General features: G+C 40.1%; 1 protein-coding gene across 1 annotated transcript; it reads left to right on the top strand.

The window, feature by feature from the left end:
* Positions 1-306: 306 nt before the first annotated feature.
* On the top strand, positions 307-4,119 carry LOC103718386 (putative fucosyltransferase 8). The gene is made up of 2 exons (XM_008807180.5): positions 307-918; positions 2,173-4,119. Exons 1-2 carry the CDS (start codon positions 498-500, stop codon positions 3,870-3,872), a joined length of 2,121 nt encoding a protein of 706 aa, XP_008805402.4. The 5' UTR covers positions 307-497; the 3' UTR covers positions 3,873-4,119.
* The last annotated feature ends 22,604 nt before the right edge of the window (positions 4,120-26,723 follow it).

Below are 26,723 nucleotides of genomic sequence, written 5' to 3'. Positions count from 1 at the left end.
ACCACATTCTTTACCACATATGTCATTAGTATTTCAAGAAGAAAAATACTTCGTTGGCAACGACAACAAAAAAAACATCTTGAAATAATGACAAGCCGAACCGCCAAGGGCAAAGTTGGGAGAGTTTATTCTCTTTTTTAGAACATTTTTTTCTTCACTTCTTAGGTAAGAGCGGAGAGAGTTTAAATTTAAGACGAAGGTAAGGACCTGAAAAATAAATGAAGAAGATAGCAAGCTTTTTAATTAAAACCGCTCATCTTGGTCCCGTCTTGGTCATTTGGGTGAAAACCATGACCAAGATGAGCAAGATCTCATTGTTTCCTAGCTGAGAAGGAAGCCTGGGACAAAATTGGGAAGATTTTGGAAGATTTCTCTAGATTTTTGCAGTATCAACGAAATCTAGAAATCATTTACTATATCCAAAAAAAATTATAGTGCCCGAGATCACCAGAGGGTATACAAACCGATATGTCGGCTTTTTCTCTCTCTTCTCCTTTATGTTTTTGTTTTTTTTATCTTTCTCCCTCACGTGCACGGCACCTGCTCGTTACGTGTTCGCTCCTACATCTGGTCTTCTTGTTTCCCAATACGGCCAGAAGAGAAGCGTGGTGATGGAGACGAAGCGGATCCGGAGGCAGCAGCAGCAGCAGCAGCCATCTCCAGGTACCGGTTCCCACGAGCCGGAGATTGAGGAGGGGGTTTCTTCTTTCGAGGAGGGGGCTTCCCAAGCCGGGCCGGAGAGGAAGCCCCTTTGGGGCTCGGTGAGGCCCCCGGTGGCCCTCGCCGGCTTCTTGCTGATGCTCCTGCCGCTCATCGCCGTCATCTACAGTCGAACACCTTCCCTGGATTGGATTTGTAACTGTAGGTCCGGAAGAGTTGAAGGAAGGGCAGAAAGCTTTGAAGCAACATCAAAACACGGTATAGATTAATGTCTTCCTCCCCCTTCGAAGTTCTCTGTTGTGTGATTGGAAGATATTGAATGGAGTAGGACTTCGATTGGTTTCGTTAAGATGTTTAGTTTTCTCTTGATTTTTATCTCTTTTTTTATTTTGTCTTTGATCTTCTGGTTTCTTTTCCTCTTTTCACGCTTCGATTGATGTCGTCCTCTGAACTTTCTCATTTATTTTCATCCTTCATTCTTTTGCCCATCCTCCTCGTGTTCATTTTACTTTTCTAATGAAAATATGAAATAGATTAAATGATTTGCATCCTTTTTTAGTTTTCCAAAGATTGGATCTTTAAGGGTCTTTGGTTCCATGGTTTTGAGTTTGGATATTTGTTAAGAATACTGGGATTAAAAAAGACAAAGATTATTCTGCTGTGATTCTTTATGATTGGATTTTTTTAGGTTTAGGGTTTGTTTTATAAAATTTATTTTGGGATCTATGATATCGCAAGCACGGTTTGCCCTCCTTTCGTCGTACGTGGGAAAAGGCCGCTGACCCCAGGCCATATATAAAATACGTCGAACTCATCGAGGTCATAAAGCACCCTATTTTTGTCTCTTTCCTTTCAAGATTTGGCTTGCTGAAGTTCTACATTGTTTTTGGTACCAATGGATCAGACCGGTTTAGGTTCGCATCAGGTTGGGAGATACGTATTCAAGTAAAATGGTCAACCCAATGCCAATTTAGACATAAATTTATTCTGTTAAACGGGTAATATGACTCAACACATATAACCCATATAAAACAAACGTTGTTTTTTAGACATAGATGACCAGGGATGATAATTTATGTAAATTAAATTAGATTAGCCCTTGTCGTGGTAATCCAAAATTGTGAGTTGAACATTTAATTACTTCCACAAATAAGTAATTGTTTGGTAGTAAGTCATTTTGGATTTACTTCACCATCTCGATGAGACCATTATTAAATCCATCAGCACAAAGGAAGCGAGTCAAGTTTCTAAGCTCAAAGCCAAACTCTTTAAGAGTTAACTGAGTCATTTTAGTTTTTTTTTCCTTCTTTTTTAAATTATGTTTTCCGGTACGTAGAAATCAATGACCTATTTTAGTTGGTGTTCTTATTTTTAATTTCAACATTGAATTCCTTTTCTATTTGAGTCATAATAAAAAGGCATTATGATTTTATTGTTATTTTATGTAGAAGCTATCTTAATGATATCTCCAAGTTCACTAAGCTAATGCCCTCTTATTTGTGCAATTATCAGGTTTAGAAAATTGTTCCTTCGCTTCCTCTAACATCACAAAGGCCAATATTCTCAATGAAAATGTCACCAAGAATGATTTTCGCCAGAAAAATGACACCAAGAGTGATTTCCTCCAGAAAAATGTCACAGAAGACCATATTCTCCACAAAAATGTCACAGATGACAATGTTCTCCAAAAAAATGTCACAGAGGCCAACATTCTCCAAAAAAGTATGACCAAGGATAATATTCTCCCGAAAGATGTCCCAAGGGACAAACTTCTTGGGGGCTTGCTAGCTGCAGGATTTGATGAAGGATCTTGTCTGAGCAGGTATCAGTCTGTTTTGTATCGCAAAGAATCACCCCACATACCTTCTCCATATCTTTTGGAAAAGTTGAGGAAACATGAAGCTCTCCAGAAGAGATGTGGTCCAAACACTGAGTTGTACAACAAGGCCATCAAACAGTTGAAGCCTCTTGGGAAGCGGGAGAAAAGGAAGCAGTTCAAGCTTGGTTACAGCAATGAGCCTACAGAATGCAGCTACCTGACATTGATTCCGTTCAGCGGTTTGGGGAACAGGATAGTGTCTCTTACTTCAGCATTTCTTTATGCTCTTCTTACAAACAGGGTCTTACTGGTTGACGGAGATGCTGGCATAGGTGATCTCTTCTGCGAACCCTTTCCTGATACCTCATGGCTTCTACCACAGGATTTCCCCGCAAGAAACCAGTTTAGAAGCTTAGGTCGGAACTCTCCTGAGTGTTTGGGGAGCATGCTGAAAAATAAAGTTATCGGTAACGGCATAAACGGTTCTTCAAATGGGCCACTCTCTCCTTATGTCCTTCTCTATCTAGTCAATGGTTATAGTGACTTTGATCAGCTTTTCTTCTGTGAAGATGTTCAACAACCGCTGCAAAAGATCCCTTGGCTGGTGGTAACATCCAACCAATACTTTGCACCGGCCTTGTTCTTCATCCCTACATTCGAAGAAGAGCTTAGTCGGTTATTCCCTGAGAGAGAGACTGTTTTCCATCATTTGGGACGTTATCTTTTCCACCCTACAAACCCGGTGTGGGGTTTGATTACCAGGTCTTATGAATCTTATTTAGCAAAGGCTGATGAACGAGTGGGCTTACAGATCAGAGTCTTCAATGGAAGAACCAGCCCAGTTGAGTACTTGGATCGGATCCTTAAATGTGCTCTAAAGGAAAAGCTGCTGCCTAATATCAGTCTCAACGGACCTGCGGCTTCAACTAGTACTGGTGCCAGGTCCAAAGTTGTGCTCATAACTTCTTTGGATTCTACGTACTTTGAGAAGGTGAGGAGCATGTATTGGGAGCATCCAACTGTAACTGGTGAGATCATTAGCGTCTATCAGCCAAGCCATGAAGGAGTCGAGCAGACTGGGAAGACGATGCATGAGATGAGAGCGTGGGCAGAGATCTATCTCTTGAGCTTGAGTGATGCGTTGGTCACCTCCACTTGGTCTACGTTTGGGTATGTGGCTCAAGGTCTTGCTGGTTTAAAGCCATTGATCACATTGATACCAGATAATCCTGACTGTCGTGGAGCCATGTCCATGGAACCTTGTTTCCACTTTCCTCCCTTTTACGGTTGCAAGGCAAACACCAGTGTTGACGCAGGAGTTGTACTCCCGTATGTGAGGCATTGTGAAGACATGAAGAATGGCCTTAAGCTGGTTGGGCTGAACGAGCACTAGTTGTGGCGTTCTGAGTTCATGTGTTCAGATAGTGCAGACCATTGCTAGAAACTAAGAGTTTGTGCTCTAATTATTTGCAGAGTACTTCCCAGCGGTCTATGGTATTCTTGAATTTTAAATTATGGTCAAATTCTTTTGGCCAGCAGAAAGTCATCTTTGCATTTGATATATTGGAAAATTGTAAAAAACAAATAAAAAACTAGACGTGCATTTTTTGAACAATGAATGAGGGGGAACACTTTTCATATGGAAGGTAGCCTATGGTTGTCTACCTACCAGGAGTGTGCTAGCCAAACGAGGTGTGCAGGTTACCTCGAGCTGCGAGTTATGTCTGGATATTGAGGAGACCATCAGCTATGTTCTTTTATGGTGCCCCAGGGCGGTGCAGGTGTGGAGGTGGTCGCATGTTTCTCCTCCGCTGGGCTGGGAGTCGGCAGAGGATCTACTACTTCAGATTAGGGACTCTATGCGGAGCCTGAGCACCATAGAGGAGGGGATTATGATAGCATACTTAGCCTATCATATTTGGTTGGACAGAAATGCCCATTTGTTTGAGGGTAGGAGGTCGTCCTCGAGGACAGTGGTGGAGAGAGCTTTGATCCATGCTATAGAGATTTCCACAGTGACCATACCGATTTTCCTTAGGATGACTAGGGACATCTGGGGTACCCGTACTGCTTTGACAACGCCCGAGTTTGCCCTTCTTTCTTGGGCACCCCCACCTCACGGTCATCGCAAAGTGAATTTCGATGGTGGTATGTCGGTGGATGGAGACTTGAGAGGTATGGGGTTTGTGATCAGAGACCATCTTGGCAGGCTGATTGCAGCTGGGCGCCGGCGCACTCCGAGTTTGACCATTGTCGAGGCGGAGTTACAGGTAGCTTAGGAGGGTATCTCCTATGCGAGGCGTGTTCTCGCAGCCGATAGGGTGTGTCTTGAGGGGGATTCCTCCTCGGTGGTTAACTGGATTTGTGGTATGGATATGTATGGGGATGACCCCCCATTGATTGGTGAGATACGTCAACTGACCAGGGAGTTTATCTTTTTTCAGGCAGCTCATGTGTTTTGGAAGGCGAACAGAGCAGCAGACTGGTTGCCTCATTTGTAGCTCGCTACTCCGGGGAGTTCATGTGGACATCATTAGCAGTTATACCTCATTATCTATATCTTTTACTTTTGTTTGACCTAGCAGGCTGTACTCACGTTAGAGCTATATGAAATGCCGTTTTTAACCAAAAAAAAAAGAAGAAGAGGGGGGAATGTTGTTATATTTTGTAATATTTTTTTTGTTAACTTCTTAATTTATAAGAGCAACCTGATGGTCCAGGGATGAAGTTTAATGATCATGAACAAATTTAGTTTAATGACGCCACTATTTATAAGAAGTAGTATTGATGACACTATACAAATTTATTGGCATGTATGACAGTTAGTTGTTTAAGGATTTGTTGGCATGTATGATACAAATTTATTGACATGATGACATTCTTCCTAATTCTTACGAAGCTTCTATAGATTTTTGAACTCAGTGGACAAGCATCATAATACTTTTTAGGCATAGTTCGAAAGCATTACAAACTTATGGATGCAATAAGTGCTTTTAGCCCCATCTAATCATTATCTAATAATATGATTCAGGAGGATCTGGAGACCCAATATAGCCCATTCTGGCATGTAGGCTTAGAAAAGGTCCAAGAGCAATATACGCCACTTCATAAAATTAAATTGTGCGCCAAACTTTTGAGTATCCTAATTTGTATTGTGATATCCAATTGAAGTACTTTTTTGAAGTAAAAATTCAAACTCTGTGATACGACACCAACCCCAAAGGATTCAATACACTTCATAAAATTAAATTGTGCGCCAAACTTTCGAGTTTCCTAATTTGTATTATGATATCCAATTGAAGTACTTTTTTGAAGTAAAAATGCAAACTCTGAGATGCGACGCCAACCCCAAAGAATTCAATACACTCAATAATCAAGTCAAAATTTTATCATTTGGATCTCAAAATGGCAACCAAAATAAAAATTCTCTCTTCAAAATAGATTTTGATAAGGTACATCTCAAAATTTAGGAAAATTTGAAGTGATTAAAGATAAAGCCATTGTAGAAGTTGAAATCTAGTTTTTATAGGATTTTAGTTTTTTTTTTGTGATTATTTTTAGTTATCATAACTACTTTCAGTGATTTAGGAAGATTACTAGACTTGAGTTAGACCACTCTAGCTACTATAGGGTGGACTAGATAAGGAGCAAAAGCAAGAAACCATATTATGAAGCCGAATCGTATACCAAAGTTCTGGAGTCCCTAACTTGCCTGTACGACACCTGATTGAGGTGCTTTTTTTTGCCTAAAATCAGATAATTTTCTTACAACATGGCATCAGTGTTGCAAACTAAGAAATCATAACCAAATTTCATTGTTTGGACTTCAAAATGAACCAATCAAAGCAAAAAAAAAAGTTCCTGGGAAGACTTTGATTGGATAATCTCTCAATTCAAAAAGTTGAAACTATCTCTTAAAAGAATATTTATTTTTCTAATTAATATTTTAACTAGTCATGTCTATTTTGGAAAAACTATATCCTCCTTTAACTAGAAGAGGAATGTGATCTAAATTGTGCAAGAATAGACCTAACTAGTATGAATGGAAATTTTAATTTTCTTTAAAGAGAGTTGAGTTGAGTGGGTTGAAAAAATTTCCTCCTTCTCTCCAACTATATCAAGTTGGTAATAGAGTTTCTTCGCTCTATGTTTCTAGTGGCCTTAGTTTATGGCCTAGATAGGTGAGCAATACTAACAGACTGGAGATAGGCTATCGGTGTTAAAAGATAAAGGTGAGTATGCATCCTACGTAACCTTAATAGATGATGAGATAAAGAGATATCTCATAGAATTGAAGGAGAAGATTGTCCAACTGATCAAGTTTGTCATGATTGATGAAGTCTTGAATATAAGTATCACCAACTCTTATAGTAGAGTTATCTTCCATGTCTGGAGATGAGGATATATTACCTCGGGAGAAGGATGAGCAACTTGCATGCATTCCAATCTTCCTTTTCAAGTTTTTCAAATCAAAGCCCAAATTGAGATCCCCATACATAATAGATCTATGGATGCAAAAAGAAGCTAAATTACTAGCTAGAGCAGTTAGGGATCTATATTACTATCTATGAGTATGCTTGTCTAGAAGTTATCATTTTTCCACATTATGATTTCTACCCATGCCCTTAGCTTGTGGAATTCATATGAAAAACAACAACATCTCTATCTGACATAGACTAAATTCAAGAGTTTAATTAAGATGCCATTGTACCAAATTAGCCATAAGGAAGATCATTAGTTTAAGTGGCATTATCTGCAATAGAAGTATGATCAATTTGCCCAGGACTACCCAATCAAGTTTTATAAGCAAACAATCTCGCTCGGTATCTTCATCAATGATCATGCAATCTTCCTCAAGTATGTCAAAGGCTCCACGAGAGGATCCAAAAAGAGTGAAAAGACTTCAAAATTCAAAACATTAGTGAACTTAGCATAAAGACCATTGGAATTGTGGAGAAGAAGTGATCCAAGAAAGGAGAGAAGGAGGAACAAATTCTAATTGACATATTAAGGATGTGTTGGATGCTTCACCCAAGTTGCTGGCAAAGATAAAGAATTCAAAGAAGGATCCTAGGAAGAAAGAAAAGGTGGTCCTCAATGAGATTGAGGTTGAGGAGCTGCTTTAGCTGAAGCAAGTAGACTCAAAGTTGAGCTTGATGGTAATAAAATTCAAGGCAGAAACTGACCCATGCTTGGAGGGGTGAGAAGAACTCTTCCACATGAACATCCAGATGAAGTAGGAGTATCATTGGAATGTCATATTGGAGTGTCAATTTTAGAAGCTGGGGTTGTAGACCAAGCCTTATCGATGTCTTCACCTACTCATTTGGATTCATAGGGACATCATACTGAATATCACCAAGCAATGTACCTTCAAATTTGCAAAAATTAAGAGGTACATTGATGTAGTGACATGAAAAAAGTTTCTTTGAATATCTTCAGATCATTCTTAGGAGCCTCTACCTTAAGAACGAGATGTAGTTTTCTACAGATGGAAGAAAAAGTATTGATTTGTTATGTAAGAGATAGAGTTTATGATCATTGTCTCCTAAACAAAAGGAAACAACGACCTTGTGACCAACACCTAGGCAAAGTAATTTATTAAAGCCTGCAAGAAGTTTTGTGTTGATATGATGCGAGAAGCCAATGCCACATAGGAGAGGGGGAGTCCTTTTATAAATACCTTAAATCCAAGTCAAAAAGTTGAGATTAGTTAGTTGTTGAAGAAGTCTCCAAACTTATTTCAGGAGATAAAAGGGCAGCCATTTTGTTTACACCACATCCATACTAATGGTTATGATACAAAGATTGATCAATCACAAGCCTTGAAAGGCCATCCAATATAGATCGGGTAATAGTAGATCTTCAAAAGGGACATCTTTTGCTGGCCAAATAAATGGTTCAAGAAGAATGTCAACCTTCGGTCAAATACTAAGGTACAAGCCAAGAACATAATCAGTAGGCTGAATTACTTTGCTAGTAGGTTGAAATACATGGCTAGTAGGCCAAGTTATTCTCAATTAGTAGATGAAATACTTGGACAATTGGATGAAATACATAGTTACTAGGTTGATTACTACTAGAAAGATACTAATCTTAATCCAAGTACTAGAAAAGCAGACCGAATAAAAATGTAGGTCAATATACCATGGGTATAGGCTGGTACATTAAGGGTGTAGGCCAATACGCCTATCGATCTGGGTGCAAACTGATACACCAAGTTTGTAGGCCGATACACCAAGAGTGCAAGATGATACTCTATGGATGCAAGCTGGTACACTAAGTGTGCAAGCTGAGTAACTAGGATGTATACCCAAAGGGTAGGAGTTATCAGCCTAGGGTAAGACCTTAATGGAGCAGAATCTTTAGATAGTGGCTAGCCAATTGTTACCACTACCCATGATGTGGAAGAAGAGGTTACACTACTTACCATGGGTAAAAATAGTTATCCATATGGTATACAATAAAAAGGACAAGTGGTCAAAGCACTCAACTGCCTATGACATGGGAAGAGGGTAACACTACCCATCATGTATGGAAAAAATGGCCCATGTATTATGTTATAGCAAAGACAAATGTCAAAAATAAGTAGTGATTCCTATCTTTCCACTAACCATGATCGGAGAAAAAAGAAAGCACTACCTACTTTGGCAATAGTAGTGCTGGGGGTACACAATAGTGAGGACAGGTTTCTAAAGCTAAATATTAGCACCCATCCTACTTGTTAAAAGCACCTATAAATATCAAGTTGTAACCATGAAAGAGGATTATTTTTCTGGAACAATAAAATCTATCTTTTACATTATCTTCTTTAGTTACCATTCTTTAGTTTTTACAATAAATTTACAGTAGATTTAGGCAGCATTTTGTTATCCTCAAAAGTTTTTGAATGATCAAGGTATCTAAACCTGAACTCATCTTCTTTAAGTTCTAACCATAGGCTGATGGCATCCCGTGCAAGTCTCCTCGCACTGCCTTTTACTTGGTATATTTATTTTGGCTAGAAAATGAGGGAAACAAGTTTTTGGCATGCTTGGTGGGACATTACATGGAACACCACCAAAGAATGAAGGGTTATTCATAGCTTTCCACCATGGTGCAACCCAAGAATCTTGTTGTAGATTCTTCTGCTTCAGAGGAGCAATAATTACCCATAGTGAACTGGTGGAAAGCTCACCATCTTTGCGGCAACCTTGTGACAATTCATCCTAGTGAATTATGTGACCTCTAACATCAATATATGGGAACCTGGTAGTCTAATGTCACAAACAACTCCAATAGTAAATTTGATACCTTCAACATACTAGGTGGTAAACTCTGAGGGGCAATTTCTATAATTACTAGTTGGGAATATGCCACCAAATTTCTTAGGGCTCGTTTGGTTCGTGGGAAAAGAAAGGAGGAAAGTGTGGTCAACGGGAAAGTAATGAGATGCCTCTTGTTTGGTTGGAGTTTTCAAAGGAGAGAGAAGAAAAAGTTGAATTCCCATGGAAATATGATTCCCACATTTCATGGAAAAGTCTTTCCCATGAGAAACATGGAAAAGTTACTTTCCCATGAGGTAGGAATTACTCCATTTTTACTTTTTTCCAAAAGTCCCTTCAGCATTAAAGAGACATTAAAAACCTAATTTTTATTAAGGGCATAATAGGAATTATACATAATTTTCCTAGAAAAGTGGATGGCCATCCAAACATAAGCACTTTGGAAATTTGTCACTTTCCCATGGTCAACCAAACATGCCAAAAGTACTTTCCTAGGCATTCTTTTCCTAGAAATTTGTTTTCCAGGAATCATATTCCTACGAGGAAAAATGCTTCCCACGAACCAAACGAGCCCTTATTAGGAGTGTTGCCCAAGGTGACAAGCCAAGAGGAGGGGGGGGGGGGGTGAATTGGTTTCTCTTAATTTTTACTATCTTACTTTAGTCAATTGATGAGTGAGTGAAATTAGAACAATGCACAATACAAACACACAAGAAGTATAGTGGTTCGGTGCTCTCCTTAGCACCTACGTCCACTCTCCAAGCGATCCCTTGGGAATTCACTATAATCCTGCGGATTACAGTTGGATTGTTTTTCGGGCTCACAATCCAAAAACTTTTATACTTTGGTTTTTCGGGATCACCAAGAACCTATGTTGGTTTTACGGGCTCACCAACGAAACTTCACAATTGATTTTACGGGTTCACCAATAAACCTACACCGTTGGTTTTACGGGCTCACCAACAAACCTTTACAAGGTGATTAAAAAGAAAGAAAAATGTTGAAACTCCTAGATGAGCAAATATAACATTTATAAGCTACAAAGAAGAGTTTAGAGAATAGTTATCGCTTGATGAGACTTCTCTCTTCTTTGTCAAGAATGCTTCACTCTTCAAGGGTGGATGGAGATTTTGATATCTCTTGGAGTCTGCTCAACCACTTCCTTTTGACTCTTGAATGAAGCACTTGGATGAAGAAGATTAGGGCACTTGTCTTTCTTGTGCAAGCTTTGATATTTTGCAAAAGGATGTTTCCTCTGATGAATAGTGTCACTTTAAATAGTTTTCTTCATCCATTGGACAAGCCCCAATGGTTAGAATTCAAAAACTAGCCGTTACTCACTGTTGGGAGGTCTGAAAGTACTTCTGCAGAATTCGCCGTTATGTTTCTGCCCGTGCTTGGGTCGACTCAACTTTTACTGTGGTCGACCCAACTTTCACTTGGGTCGACTCAATCATCATTGGGGTCGACCCTCTCAGAAACCACAGAACCTTGTATTTCAGCCTTCCTTCACTTGGGTCGACTCAACACTTTTTGGGTCGACTCAAGGTTCAGTTGGGTCGACTCAACTTCTACTTGGGTCGACCCTCTCAGGGTTTCCAGAGAATCTATTTTTGAATGTCATTGCCTTTGGGTCGACTCATGTTAACTTGGGGTCGACTCAAGTTTGGGTCGACTCAAGTTTCATTTGGGTCGACCCTCTCAAGGTTTCCAGAGAACTGTTTTCTTGAGGCTTGAGGATTGGGTCGACTCATCCTTTACTTGGGTCGACCCAAGTACTGTTCATCCGTGCCATTTGCAGAAGTGTGCCAGATGGTTTCTTGTTGTGCCGGGGTCGACTCAATCAATCTTGGGGTCGACTCAATCCACACTTTGCTGCAACTTAAGGTTAGATTCATCCATATAATCAATGAAATAAACTTTAAGCAATTTTGAATATATGTCATGGTAGTGCTACATACTCCAAACAATGAAAATTACTATTGTCCACTTAAGAGTATGTCTCACTTGAAGCTTTGCCGAATTAGAATTTAGAATTCACTGTCCCTTTCCTATCGCAAATTTTATCTCATTAATAATCAATGAAATGCATCTTTATCTCATTATACTAATGTATCGAGAGTGACGGACTTATTAATGATGTATCAAATTAACTTGTAACATACTCTTAATCATTGTATTAATCATCGTATTAATCATCAAAATACCACTATCATCCTCAAGGAGGATAATTGTTTCAAAGAATTTACATTCTAGGTTCGGCATTCATACCTCAAGTGTGGGATGGAAGCCAAAATTAGACTATACTAGTGTTCTCAATGCATATTGGAATCCATTATTTCAACCAAATATGTGTGGCTTATTGTAGCAACATGTGCCACATGAGAACTAGGATGATCAAGGCCAAACCCCACCTAGGTTGCGGATTTGGTTAGAGAACAACTTGGTTTTGTACGTCTACCTGTTAATAAAACAATCTATAGGAAACTGCCCGAATGGTATGATTAATCCTATGAATTGCTCAAAGTATATAAGGTGCCTGAATTCTTCAAATTTTCTGGAGATGATGGAATATCAACATTGGAGATGATAGAATATCAATAGTTTGTGTTGCACAATTTGGAAAATTTCTATGCAATCCTCTCTCTGGAAGGCAAAACACCATGGATCTTACATCCAACAGATACTCCAAGGTCTATACATGCCGCTCAATTTCAGCTTTCCAATAAGGTATATTTATCAATATCCTTAGTAAGTGAGGCAAGTGATTGATGATCCTGGTTAGCTTTTCTTTCAAAATTGGCTAAGTTGGATAACTACCAAGTCCAAAACTAGGCCAATGGATGTGGTGTTAGGTACATCCTATCACCCTTCTAACCATTGGCCAGTAGTAGGATATGGAGTGCATTGTTTACACCACATCCATATCAATAGTAATGACATGAAGATTGATCAATAACAATCCCGAAAGGCCATACAATATGTAGACTGGGTAATGGACGATCTTCAGAAGGGACATCTTTTGCAGGCCAAATAAGAGGTTCTGAAAGGATGTTAATCTTTGATTAAATACTAAGGTATAGATTGAGAATATAATCAGTACACAAAATTACTTGGCCAGTAGACAGAAATACATAGCTAGTAGGCAAAGTTATACTCGATCAACAGGCTAAAATTCTTGGGCAATAGGATAAAATACATAGTTACTAAGCCAATACTACTACAAAGATGCCAATTTTAGACCAAGTAACAGAAAAGTAGGCCAATATATAGGTTGATACACCGAGGGTATAAGTACCTATAGGCCTGGGTGCAGGCCGATATGCCAAGAATGCAGGCTGATATACTAAAAAGCATGCAATACACCAAGGGTGCAAGCTGGTATGCCAAGTGTGCAGGCCGAGTAAGTGGGATGTACATAGAGAGGGCAAGAATTATTAGCCTAGGATGAGGTCTTAATAGAGCAAAGTCTTAGGGTGGTGGCTAGCCAACTGTTACGACTATCCATGATATAGAAAAAAAAATCACATTACCTACCATGGATGGGAATAGTGGTCCACGTGGCATCCAATTGAAAAGACAAGTGTCCAAAATAAATAGTGGTACCCATCACTCCACTATCCATGATGTGAGAGGAGGGTAACACGACCCACCAAGTGTGGGAAAAGTGGCGCATGTGGCATATCATAGTGAAAGCAAGCGTCAAAAATGAGTAGTGGTTTCTATCTTTTCACTAGCATGACGTAACAATGAAGAAAGTACCAGTTAATTTGGCAACAGTTGCCCATGTGGCATATAATAATGAGGACCAGAATCCAAAGCTAAATATTAGCACTAATCCTACTAGCTAAAAAATATCAAGTTGTAACCATGAAAGAGGACCTTTTCCAAAATAATGAAATCTATCTTTTACATTATCTTCTTTAATTACCATGATTCAGTTCCTACAATAGATTTAGGCAGCATTTCACTATCCTCAAAAGTCCTAGAAGGTTCAAGACATCCGAACCTGATCTCATCTTCTTCAAATTCCAACCACAGGCCGGTGGCACACCATGCAAGCTTCTTGCACTGCCATTTGCTTGGTTTCCTAGTTTCAAAACACTCCTAGAAAGGTAATTGAACATATGACTCAGTAACAGCGAGACCCACATTTTCTCAACTTATCTCTATTGCAACTCTATTATGCAGAATCGAGAGATCAAAAGATAGGACATAGAACTATTGGATCAAGCATGATCGAGCCTAGCAATCTAGCCTTTGGATCTCCTATATTACAAGTACCAAGAAAGGATAGGGGTTGGAGGATATGCATCAACTACTATACCCTAAGCAAAATTACCGCCAAAACTAGATACTATTTACCCCAAATTGGTGACCTGCTGGACCAACTCATATATGTATACCATTTTACCAATCTAGACTTGAAATCTAGCTACCATTAGGTTCTAGATTGTGAGGAAGATCCATGGAGGATGGCATTCAAGATGAGGCAAGGTTTGTTTGAGTGGTTGGTCATCCCTTTTGGTTTATGAAATACCCCTACTAGCTTTGTAAGGTTGATGAAAATGGTACTGCATCCACTCATTGAAGACTTGATGATGGTAAACCTTGATGATATCTTGATCTATAATAGTACATGGAAAGAACACATTTAAGATAACATAATACCTTGTTGATGCCTTCAAGGTGTTCAAAGAAATCAGAATAAAGTTGAATCTTAGGAAGTGCGAGATCAAGATGCAGTCTTTGGTGTTCTAGGTTTCATGGTTGATGTAGGTGAGTTAAAATGTGATCCAAAAAGGGTGAGGGACATCAAAAGTTGGCCTAGAACCAAGACATTGTGCAAGGTTTAGAGCTTCATTGGGGCATGCCAGTATGTTGGAGAATATATTAGCTACTTCTTGTAAATTGTATCACCCTTTGATGGTTTGACAAAATAAATAAAAATTTGAATGGTTGAAGAAACATGAAAATATTTTTCAGATTCTAAACAGGAATATCCAGGGGTCGACTCATGTTTATCCTTGGTCAGCACTTCAAGATATTGAGACGGCTCTTGCTGTTGTAACTTCAAAGGGTCGACTCTTTAACCTTAAGGGTCGACTCATCCTCTTCAGGAGTCGCCTCTTTAAACACAAGGGTCGACTCATCCAATAATTTTTTTGGCTGATGCTGAGACTGAACTGGGGTCGACTCTTCAATTTCGGAGGTCGACTCATTTAGAACAAGGGTCAACTCTTCAAACTTTGTGTCGGTGGTAAAAGCTCTCTGTTTAATTTGAACTACACAAGGGTCGACTCATATTTTGTGGGGGTCGACTCATTGACTGTGCCACTTGAAGAAAACGTACCAGAGTCAACTCAAACTTGTCCTTTTTGCTTAGGGGTCAACTCAGGTTTCTCAAATAGAAAACTTTAGACTTCATCTTTGATCTTCATGGATTGGATTAAGATCATTTTTCTTTTAAAACATATCCAATAAAGTGTTTGTGAAGAAATAATGATTTTGCAGTGCTTCATTTCTTCTGATTTTTTTTGACTTATAAAACTTCACAATTAAGCCGACAATCATTAGTACACAATATTATCTCAAATATTTTGTAATCATCAAAATTCATCCTTTAGGGTTGATAGCCTTCTTCCAAAATTTTATATTAAGATAGTCGTTTAAGTACTATTTGGAGAACATTGTAGGGGATGATAGATACCAAATTGAAGTGGAACATAGCCTTCCACCCATAAATAGATGGTTAAATGGAGGTTGTGAATCATATCATGGTGCACCTCCTTCAAGGCTATAATTATAAATACTCAAACACTTGGGATGGTAGCTTATCCTACTTCTAGTTTGTCTATAGTTGAGCTATCTATGGTTTTACACAAAAGTCACCATTTAAGTTATGGTTGGCTATCTAAAACAAAACCCCTTCAACTTAGAGTTGATAGTTGGTTCTACGACAAAGAATAGCAACAAAGCTTGATAATATCAGAAAGGTGCGTCAAAAGGTCAAGCTATAGTTGCATATATCAAAATAAAGATACAAAGATGAACATGACAAGTATTGTGCAGACTCGAGCTTCCAAGAGGCTGACGCAAATGGGGGACGAAAAGGTTGCTGAATTTGGGATGATGGCGACTGATTCTCTCCTTTTTTTTCTTTTCTTTCTCAATGGCGGCTAGGGTTCCTCGTGGATGGGAGAAAGGAGGGAGATGATGGAATGCGGCTAATTGGGTTCACTTGGGTTCAATTGGGTATGGGTTGACTCAACCGTGTGCAAAAATTACTGATGGATTGTGGACACAATAGAAAGTGAGCTTGGATTCGTTGTGGGATTGGGTAAGGACGTGAAGGACTTGTGGGTGGCTAGGGATTAGGAGTCCTAATGGAATTAGGACTCTAAGGTTGGCATGAAAAAATGATATGGCATGAGATAAGGATGGTTGTTGGCCCGAGATAAGAGGAAGAGTCCTTCTGTTACAATGACTCTTAAATAAAAGGGTATGGCATGAGAAAAAGAAGGGATATGGCTAGGATGGCGTGAGAAAAAGGGAGGAGTCCTCTTACTAAGACTCTTAATTAAGGAGGGGATATGGCATGAGGAATGGGAAAGAGATGCTGAAAATTTGAGAGAAGGGAAGATAAATATGGATTTGGATGAGAAAGTCTCATCCTCACACAAATTCAAGGGATGGCGTGAAGAAGGAGAAGGAGTATCACCTTCACCAACTCCTACCAAAACTTTGTGTCTCACCAAGAATAAAAAGAGAAAAGTGTCTCACTTTCTTCACGAGAGAGGCTCTCGAATTTTCTGCAAAACTCTATTCTCTGAATTTTATTCTTCGACCTCTCTTTTATATAGAGTAAGAGATTGGGATAAGTTGGACTCTAACAATCTAAAATTGTGGGGACTCATTCTTTAACTAGGACTCCTACTTGAACTAGGACTCTTACTTGACATGGACTCTTTTAATTTAAACAATTGACTAAATCAACTAACAAGATTGGACTCCCACTTGACTTGGACTCTTCATGGCTCATGGAATGAGAGTTCAAGTCAGCTAGGACTCTTCCCAAATATCATGAGGACTAAATGACTAGACTACACACACACAAGGACTCTTCAATGCCTTGGACTCAATGTGATTTAGGCGTTGGATACTAACTCAAGGGGACTTGACATGCCCCAAACAAAAGGACTCTTAAACCCAAACTCCTAAACTCAAGACTCCTAATCAAGTTGGACTCTTTAATTGACACATGACTAAGATTCCAAATCAGCTAGGACTCTTTCAAACGACGGACTCATTACAAAGACTCCAACTAAATTAGGAATCTTCCATGCCACTAGGACTCAATGTAATTGGGCGTTGAAATACTAGAACCCAATGTAACAAGGTGTCAAAAATTTCGGACCCAATTTGTTCCGGTGCCAGCTCTTGAAACCCAATGTGATTCGGTGCATACCCAAAGAGGGGACTCAATCTCCATGCACGCCCTATGCTTGGGCTTATGCTCCTGCATCAGAGAGGGACCTAGTCTAGCTCTACCTAGAGAAAGAAGGGTTGAAGGGCATAGGAAAGAAACTGAGAAATTTGGTATGGTTCAAAATTTTGAAGAAGATAGAGGAGAATGGCTTCCCACCATACATGAAGAGGTTCTTAGTAATCAATATGAGAATTTGAAATGGTTTGATCTTTTCTTGGTAGATGAAGACCAAAGCCAAGAACCAGTGCTACTGACTGGGGATGATATATGGGTGGAGCAAGAAAGGTCATTAGACGAGGATTGAAATGCCGAGAGGAAGGTCGCAGAAACCAAGCATGGGGGGATCGACTCTTTTCGGTTTGACTAGAAGGTTCTGCTTTCGAGCAAAGTCAAGAGGTTTAGCCATGAGATAGGGAAGCAAATATTTTCTATCTATAGTTCGGATTCAGTAGGAGCTAAATTTTCCAAATAAGAGAAGCTTTAATTCAAAAGGAACACCAAACTTGATATAGACCATCCTACAGAGAGGACTGTATAGGATCTAGGAGTGAGATATTGGAAAGCTGAATTAATTGTGCACCAAACTTCTTGAAAGCCTAACTAGCTTGTACTTCATCTCATCGTGATGCTTTTTTTTTATACAATCACTCTGGATCATAGTTTTAAATCATAGTACATGTTGTATGCTAGTCCACATATTTTTTTTGAAACTATGTAGTTATTAATTACCACCACTTGGGTTTGAAACTAGGATCTCTCACTTGAAGAATAGATTCCAACCAGTGGCTGTTGGCTACATGCTAGTCCATATATAAGTTATTACACCATGATTTGCTTCGCTAGAGTCATTACGCAAGTAACATAACTTCAAATGGAAGTGCCAAATTTTCCTCCATCTTCCCTCTTGTTTAGGGTGACTTTAAAACACACACTAATTTGATCAAGAGGATCTATAATGTCATCTGGTGAATTGACATCTTTTATCAAGGTGACAATTGGATTAATATTTTTTTCAAATTCTTTCATTGCTAGATAAAAGAATGATGCCTTCAAAGTATTGGATGGCTTAGATTGAAGCAGGACAGCTTATTACATCAGATGGGAATATCATAGCGTGAAAGTAGAAGCCCTACCAATTGGAGAATTGCAAGTTTGAAGAGTAGTTGTCTCTCAAAAAGAAAGTTTGAAGAGTTATATGCCTGGAAAAATAATTTGATAATTTAGAAGTGGGAATGCTGTAAATATGACCCTTTTTTCATGACCCCTTGGTGTTCCAAATCCATAGTGAGGAGAAAAAAGGCATCACATGAAAGGAAGTCAAGGAGACTCGCAGGGCTCTCTTGGAATTCTAGCACAAGCCTACAAGGAGGCAGGCTGATTGGTGCATAATTTCAAACCATGCTTGCCAACTGGTTGAGAATTTTGTATATTCAATTCCTATTGGCCATACAGCTTATTCTCAAAAGGAGGTTTTCCAAAGAGCTGCCTTCTTTTTTACTCCTTAGACTTGAGACAGCTGCATGCTTAAACAAGGATGGAGACTGAGGAGAAATAGCAAAACCCCTGGCAATCTTTGAATGCCAGCTGAGTAACAACTCCAACCATAAATGCCTTCTCTCGCTCCTTAATTAGACACTACCTTTTTTTTTGCTAAACATTTGACACTACCTTTGAGTACTCCATTTTTAGGCTATTTATTATCCTAGGCTACTTGCACTCTAAAAGAGCGAGTTAGCGTAGTAAGTTAGCAACAACGCTTCGTGCTTTGTTTTTATGCTTATTGGGATCGGAGAGCCCTTCTATTGTGGAAACTTTTGCCCACTCCCTGTGCCACATGCAGCTAACTGGGGATGTACAAATTCTTCCCCAAAAAAAGAAAAATGGAAATGTACGAACGTGGAGGCTCTACAGCAAGTAACCTATGAGAAGTAGGAAGACGTCAAGAAAAAGCAAGCCAAAACCATTGACCTACCTCAGCTTGCACCGCCTGAAAGGGAGATCTCGGGCTTCAAAAAGATGATGCTCAGCGTTATAACGAAGTCCAAAGCCTCCGCGTTGAGAATATTACGAGCATTAATTATGCTGAGTCGTGGTCCATTTTAGTTAATCTCTCCAGTTCAAGCTTGATCTGGAGGATCCAGTCCGTACTACCGAGATTGCACCGCATCAGACAGATCCTGTGAGCGAACGGGTGGAGGAATGCTCCACCCTGTAGTCAGCATGCTGGTATTTAACCAATGGAGCTCCAGCTGAGCGAGGACTTCAGTGATGACTTTAGATGGACTGGATGCCATGCATCCGCATAGCACGTGAAAATATACATATCAAAAATATTAAAAATATTAATATATATTTTTTATTTTATGAAATAATTTTATTAGAATTTAATTTAGATGTCAGAATTTCTTAATAAAAAGATAGATTTTTCAACCAACAAATTCGAACCAAATAAAAAGAGCAGGATGTGAGATGCAACAATGATTTATCTATCTTTACTTATTTAACATACCAACCACCCATAATACAAAGTCTTGTTCGTTTGGTGCTACCACTGCGATTTGATTTGACCTAGGTGCCGAGCTGATGAGGTCGGCCGGTCTGCTATTTAGGTCGGAGAGGTTGGCTTGAACGTCGTGGCATATCTCTGAGATAAAAAAGCAGGAGAAGGGTGTGCTTATATGGTGGCTTCAACGTCGGATGCCACCTGAAACAACACACATAAAGAAAATCCACTTATCGGAGAGTATCCGGTAGAGGACCCTTTGATGCTTAAATCAAACTCAACTCTCAGAAAATAAGGAAAATATTGTGAGAGTGGCAGAGTGGCAGTATAAGAAAAATAAAAAAGTACTTAGAGAACTTAGAAAACTTACCCGGAGGGGCTTTGGGTATAGTATATATAGATAAGGGCTGGCACCTGTCATTAAGGAAATCAAGCATGTGCATTGGCCTTTTTGGTAATAGATCGCTACTCATCCAAAAATCACGCCAAACATTTTTTCCGCATGGAACGCTCGCTCATCACATGGATATGTAAATCGTTCGCAATCATGGTCTAACTGTCGTCAGTTGAGAGAAGAATTTGAAATTCGAAAGACTCTTCATGCACTTCTAGGGTTATCAACATGGCAGGCTTTTATTGGTCGGCTTGTGGCTTCGTCACGAGCCTCCATTGGTCGATCTGCCTTGTTAGTTGTAGTTGGTTCTGAGGCATATCAGTTGGGTTATGTTTAAATGCCAGCCTATGGAAGTATGGATACATCGTGCTAAAAAATCTGTTTTCCACGTGTCTTCCATAAAAAAACAAAAAGAAAAAGAAAGCAAATGAGAGAAACGAGGATGGTGCCATTTCTTCTCGAGGAGGAAAACGATGGTGAGCAGGACTTGCTGATTGGCTTAGGTCATGCCAGCTCGATCGAGCTTGGGGCTAGGTTCATGTTTGGGCTCGATTTTATGTTGGGTCTAGAATTTTCTACGCCCGGTCTTGACAAAAAACTTTAATTTCTTTAGGCTAGGATCGAGCTGCATGGGAGTTAGGTGCAGCGCAACTAAGTTTCAGTTCTATAAGTTTAAGGCACTACCACTGATCACCCATTGAATTATTGCTTTGTTCATAGAACTGATTTGAAAGCTAATGATTGGACTAGTACACAGCAAGGACAGTAATTTAATTTAGTCAAGTCCTAACTACCGCTGAACGAATCATCAATATCCATATCAGACTAAAGAACTAACCAGTGATCTGGAGAATGATCTTTAGCATTCTTTATTTCTCATTTATCAACTTAAATTTAAAATCAAATTCATTAAGTCACTATTTGAAGTGCACTATGAATGAAGCTGCATACAGCCTAAGTCATAGGTATGGACTAGTCTACTTATTTGGATACCTGCAACTCAAATTTTAAAATAAGTTGAGTTGATCATCAGGTACAACTCAAGATTATCTTGTGGTAGGTCAACTTATGGTCAAAAAGCTTTAGGATAAACTGCAGCCACCACTTGAGTAAGATATCTATTTACACCCCACTTTAACAATCTAGATGGCCCGATAACAACTGCTGCATGGATTAGATCTAAGAGAGTCAAACATGTAAACATCACATAACACTTATCAAACAGGGTGGGGTTCAATTGTAGTGATTTGCGCGAAGTATAGAAAGAAAAAAGAAATAGATAGGATTCAGCCAGAACATGACCAACCAAGCCAAAGACTTGGAATCGTTCCAGCATATGCAGCAGGCCAGGAGGCATGAGAATCCTAATTTTTGGTTGCATCATGGTGGAATTATAAGGGGATCAGGGGAACGAATTATCAAAACCATTGGAGATTGTGGTGATAGAGATAGTTATGGGAACCAGTGGTTATCTTTTTCCCACATTATGATTTCAACCCATGCCCTTACCTCGTGAAATTCCTATATGAAAAACAACAACACCTTTACCTGACATACACTAAAATCAAGAGTTTAATTAAGATGCAATTATACCAAATTAGTCATGAGGAAGATCAGTGGTTCAAGTGGCAATATCTGTAATAGCAGTATGATCAATTTGTCAAAGACTACACCATCATGTTCCATAAGAAAACAATCTCACTTGGTATTTTCATAAATGATCATGCAATCTTCCTGAAGTATGTTAAAGGATCCACGAGAGGAACCAAAAAGAGCTAAAACTCTTCAAAATTGAAACCATCAGTGAAGTTAGCATAAAGAGCATTGGAATTGTGGAGAAGAACAGATCCAAGAAAGGCAAGAAGGGGGAACAAATTGTCATTGACATATTAAGGAGGTGTTGGACACTTCACCCAAGTTTCTGGCAAAGAGAAAGAAATCGAAGAAGGATCCTAGGAAGAAAGGAAAGGTGGTCCTTAACGAGATTGAGGTTGAGGAGCTGCTTTAACTGAATCAAGTAGACTCAAAGTTGAGCTTGATGGTAAGAAAATTTAAGGTAGAAACTAAGGCATGCCTGGAGGGGCGAGAAGAACACTTCCACATGACCATCCAGATGAAGTAGGAGTATCATTGGAGCTTTTGTAGATCATCAAAACCAAAAAAAATCTCATATTGGAATGTCTATTTTAGAAGTTGGGTTGTAAACCAAGCCTTATTGATGTCTTTACCTTCTCATTTGGATTCACAAGGACATCGTCCTGAATATCACCAAGCAGTGTACCTTCAAATTTATAATAATTAAGAGGTACATTGATGTGGTGACGTACAAGTAGTTTCTTTGGAAATCTTCAGATCATTCTTAGGGGCCTCTACCTATAAGAGTGAGATGCAATTTTCTCCTGATGGAAGAAGAAGTATTGATTCGTAAATAAAGAGATTTAGTTTATGATCATTGTCTATTAAGGAAACAACGACCTTGTGACCGGCACCTAGGCAAAATAATTAATTAAAGCCTGCAAGAAGTTTTGTGTTGATGATGATACGAGAAGCCAATGCCACACAGGGTAGGTTGAGTCCTTTTATAGATACCATAAATCCAAGTCAAAAAGATGAGATGAGTTAGTTGTTGAAGAAGTCTCCAAACTTATGTCAGGAGATAACTTGGCTTCCATCTTGTTTACATCACATCCATACTAATGTTTATGATATGAAGATTGATCAATAACAGGCCCTGAAAGGCCATCCAGTATAGATTGGATAATAGTAGATCTCCCGAAGGAATATCTTTTGCAGGTTGAATAAAAGATTCTAGAAAGATATAAACCCTTAATCAAATACCAAGGTACAAGATAAGAATATAATCAGCAGGCTGAAGTACTCTGCTAGAAGCATGAAATACATGGCTAGTAGGCCAAGTTATACTCAGTCAGCAGGTTGAAGTACTTGGATAACTGGATGAAATACATAGTTACTAGGCTGATTACTTCTAGAAAGATACTAATCTTAGTCCAAGTACTGGAAAAGAAGGCTGAAGTACCAAGAATGAAGGCCGATAGACCAACGGTATAGGCTGGTACATTAAGGGTGGAGGCCAATACACCTATCGATCTGGGTGCAGATTGATACACCAAGGTTGCAGGCCGATACGCCAAGAGTACAAGCTAATACACCATGGATGCATGTTGGTACACTAAATATCCAGGCCGAGTAACTAGGATGTATACCCAAAGGATAAAAGTTATCAGCCTAGGATAAGAGCTTAATGGAGCAAAGTCTTCAGATGGTGAATAGCCAACTGTTACCACTACCCATGATGTGGAAGAATAGGTCATGCTACTTACCATGGGTAGAAATAGTGGTCCACATGGTATATAATAGAAAGGACAAGTGTTCAAAACACTCTACAACCCATGACCTGAGAGGAGGGTAACACTACCTATCAAGTATAGAAAAAATAACCCATGTGTCATGTCATAGCAAAGATAAGTGTTCAAAATGAGAAGTGACTCCTATCTTTCCACTATCCATAACTGGAAAAGAAAGAAAGCACTACCTACTTTGGCAATAGTAGCAAGCTTGGGGAACACAATTGTGAGGACAAGTGTCTAAAGCTAAATTTTAGCACCCATCCTACTAGTCAAAAGCACCTATAAATATCAGGTTGTAACCATGAAAGAGGATCTTTTTTCTAGAACAATAAAATCTATCTTTTACATTATCTTCTTTAGTTACCATATATTAGTTTTTACAATAGATTTACCGTAGATTTAGGTAGGATTTTGTTATCCTCAGAAGTTTTTTAGGGTTCAAGGCATCTAAACCCGATCTCATCTTCTTCAAGTTCTGGCAATAGACAGGTGACATGCCGCGCAAGTCTCCTCGCACTACCATTTACTTGGTATCCCAAATTTTGGCTAGAAAATGTGGGAAACAAGTTTTTGGCAGACCTGGTGGGACATTAAATGGAACGCCACCAAAGAATGAAGGGTTATTCCCAGATTTCCACCATGGTGTAACTTAAGAATCCTATTGCAGATTCTTCTACTTTAGAGCACTACAAGAAAAACTATCTTTCCCAACTTTTGTCTGCCGACGCTAAGTAGAAGCGTCGGTAATTTTTTAGGAAGTCTGGCTTCCGCCGACGCTTATAAGCGTCGTCGCAACCCGTAGCTTGGGCCCACGCTTTTAAGCGTCGGCGGAAGCAAAAATCCCTTTTTTTTTTTATTTTTTTCCTCCCAATGACGCTTTAGAAAGCGTCGTCGGAGGCCATTATCCCCCCCTCCCCTCCTCCCTGCAAATTCCTCCCGATCCCTAACCCATCCAGCCGCCCCCCTCCCCTTCTCTCTCTGCCGCTCGCCCCCTCCCCCTCTCTCTCCGCCGCTCGCCCCCTCCCCCCTCCTCTCTACAAATCCCCTCCCCTCTCCCGATCCCTCAAACCTCCTCCCTTACAAATCTCTAACCCCCTCCCGATTCTTGATTAGATTCCTTCCAAGAAGCGAGAAAGAGAGAGAGCGGCCACCCAGGCCCCCGATCCCTCTTCTCCGGCGTCGATGGAGTTCGATGGAGCTTCCTCCCTCTTCTCCGGCGTCGGCTTCATGCCTTCTCAGGCCACCCAAGCCCCCGATCCCTCCTCACCCATCGCCTCTCTCTCTCTCTCTGTAGGAAGTCGAAGTCGAAGTCGAAGTGGGAGAAGAAGCAGCAGCAGCAGCAGCAACAGGGCGGGGAAGAGATGGGAAGAAGAGTCTCATTAATTATGCAAACAAAAAATTCTCTCTGGAGAAACGTATGATATAAAATCACATGCATGCTTTCCAATAACGCAAAGAAGAAGAAAGAAGATCATGATGCATCCCGGAAATTTTTCAGAGGAAGAAGTTGAACCTTGATGTTAGGCCTCAAATGGTTGTGCCATCGTTCTCTGCACTGCTTTCCTATCCTCCCACGCAACATCTGAGCAATGTGCGACCACTTCCTCAGTCCATACTGCTCCACCAATTTCACTAACAATCTACATGAAGATCCCACACATATCCATCAGTAGGTCAAATTCTGTAGAATTAATTCTTCTCTCTCTCAGAGAAAAAAAAAAGGGTGGAATCAATCGACGAATGTTTATTAATTCCCCCGATCGATGAAAATCAATTGGTTAATTAATTAATGGTTTCATGAGGTTGATATAATCTTTTGGTACATGATGATCTAGAATGACATCGGATCGAGGATGCAAGAAAAAAGGAATGCATCAGGGGAAAGAGTGCAGGCCGATAGGTACCTGTCTTCTTCGAGGGTCCACTGCCCCTTCACTACATTCGGCTTCTTGTGAGTTTTGCAGCCGCTGCTTTTCTTCACAGGCGGGCACTTGCTGTTCATCTCGACTCTTCCCCTGCACGATCTGTTATCGCCTGTCACGCACGAGAGCTCGTCAGGAGGCCCGAAAGCCATGAGAGGCTCGACATTGAGAACCATGGAGGACTGGCTGGGACCCGGCCCCGTGCGGCCGCTGAGGCTTCTCTGCGGATAGCCTGATGATACACCGGCCCTGCCCTGGAGGCCCTCGACGGGCATCCCGGTCTGGAGGCTGGGTGGTGGTGACGACAAGGCCTTGAGGTCGAAGCCGGAAGGGTACCCGTCTGCCACTGCCAAGACATGATCAAAAGCATCGTCAAAATGGTGGAAATCTTGAAGCCCAACTGGGAACACCCCAGATTCGAATGGAACCAAAAGCGGCGGACAATCCAGAAGCGGCAGAGGTGGAGATGGCGGGGATCATGAGGAGGCGACGGCGGCCACGGCGATGGCTTCGGCGGCGGTTTTCTTGGGTATTTTTATATTTTTTTTCTGTAAAAAAAATTTATGACGACGCTTTAAAGCGTCGCTAATTGAACTGGTTGAGGAATTTTAGCGACGCTTAAAAGCGTCGCTAAAAATAACCTTTAGCGACGCTTTTCAAACGCGTCAGCAATTTTTTTTCCACTCCGACATAGCCGACGCTTTGGTGACGCTTTGAAAAGCGTCGGGAAGAAAATTTATAAGCGTCGGTAAAAGCCTCAAAAAGCGTCGCCAAAGCTCCTTTTTCTTGTAGTGGAGGAGTAACAAGTGCCCAAAGTGAACAGGTGGAAAGCTTGCATCTTTGCAAAAATGTCGTGCTGTTGATCGTGAAACCCAACAAGGGGTGTTTCACCAAAGGAATGCTGACTAGCAGGAAAGCCAACTTCCAATTATGGGGTCATTTTCATAGGTAGTTGGGCATACCTATGACATGGTCGCTTAGTTCAGGTATCATTTGGATGACTGTCAGAAGGATCTTTTGGAGGCTTTGACAAACCAGTTTGTTATGATCCTGAGACCATTAGCCAATAGGAGGTTTTTTCTGCAGGCTAATTTATGTTTTGGCCGGCATTCAGCAGGCTAATTGTTGTTTTGGCCGGCGAAAATCTGTCTTCATATTTATTTTGTAATGTGTCTCCAAATGTACAAATGTTTGGAAGCAATCCTCGAGTTGCTCATAGATCACCTGCCCAAGATCCGTAGTATGATAGTGTGAAAATTTTAGAATGGTTTGACTTTCAAAAATTCATGTCATATGATAAGGG

Source organism: Phoenix dactylifera, chromosome 7, assembly GCF_051530095.1.
Source record: "Phoenix dactylifera cultivar Ajwa chromosome 7, Ajwa_hap1_PhDact_Kaust_v1.1, whole genome shotgun sequence".
Lineage (NCBI taxonomy): Eukaryota > Viridiplantae > Streptophyta > Magnoliopsida > Arecales > Arecaceae > Phoenix > Phoenix dactylifera.
Note: the sequence above shows the minus strand (reverse complement) of the source record. Positions and strands in the feature narration are given on the sequence as shown.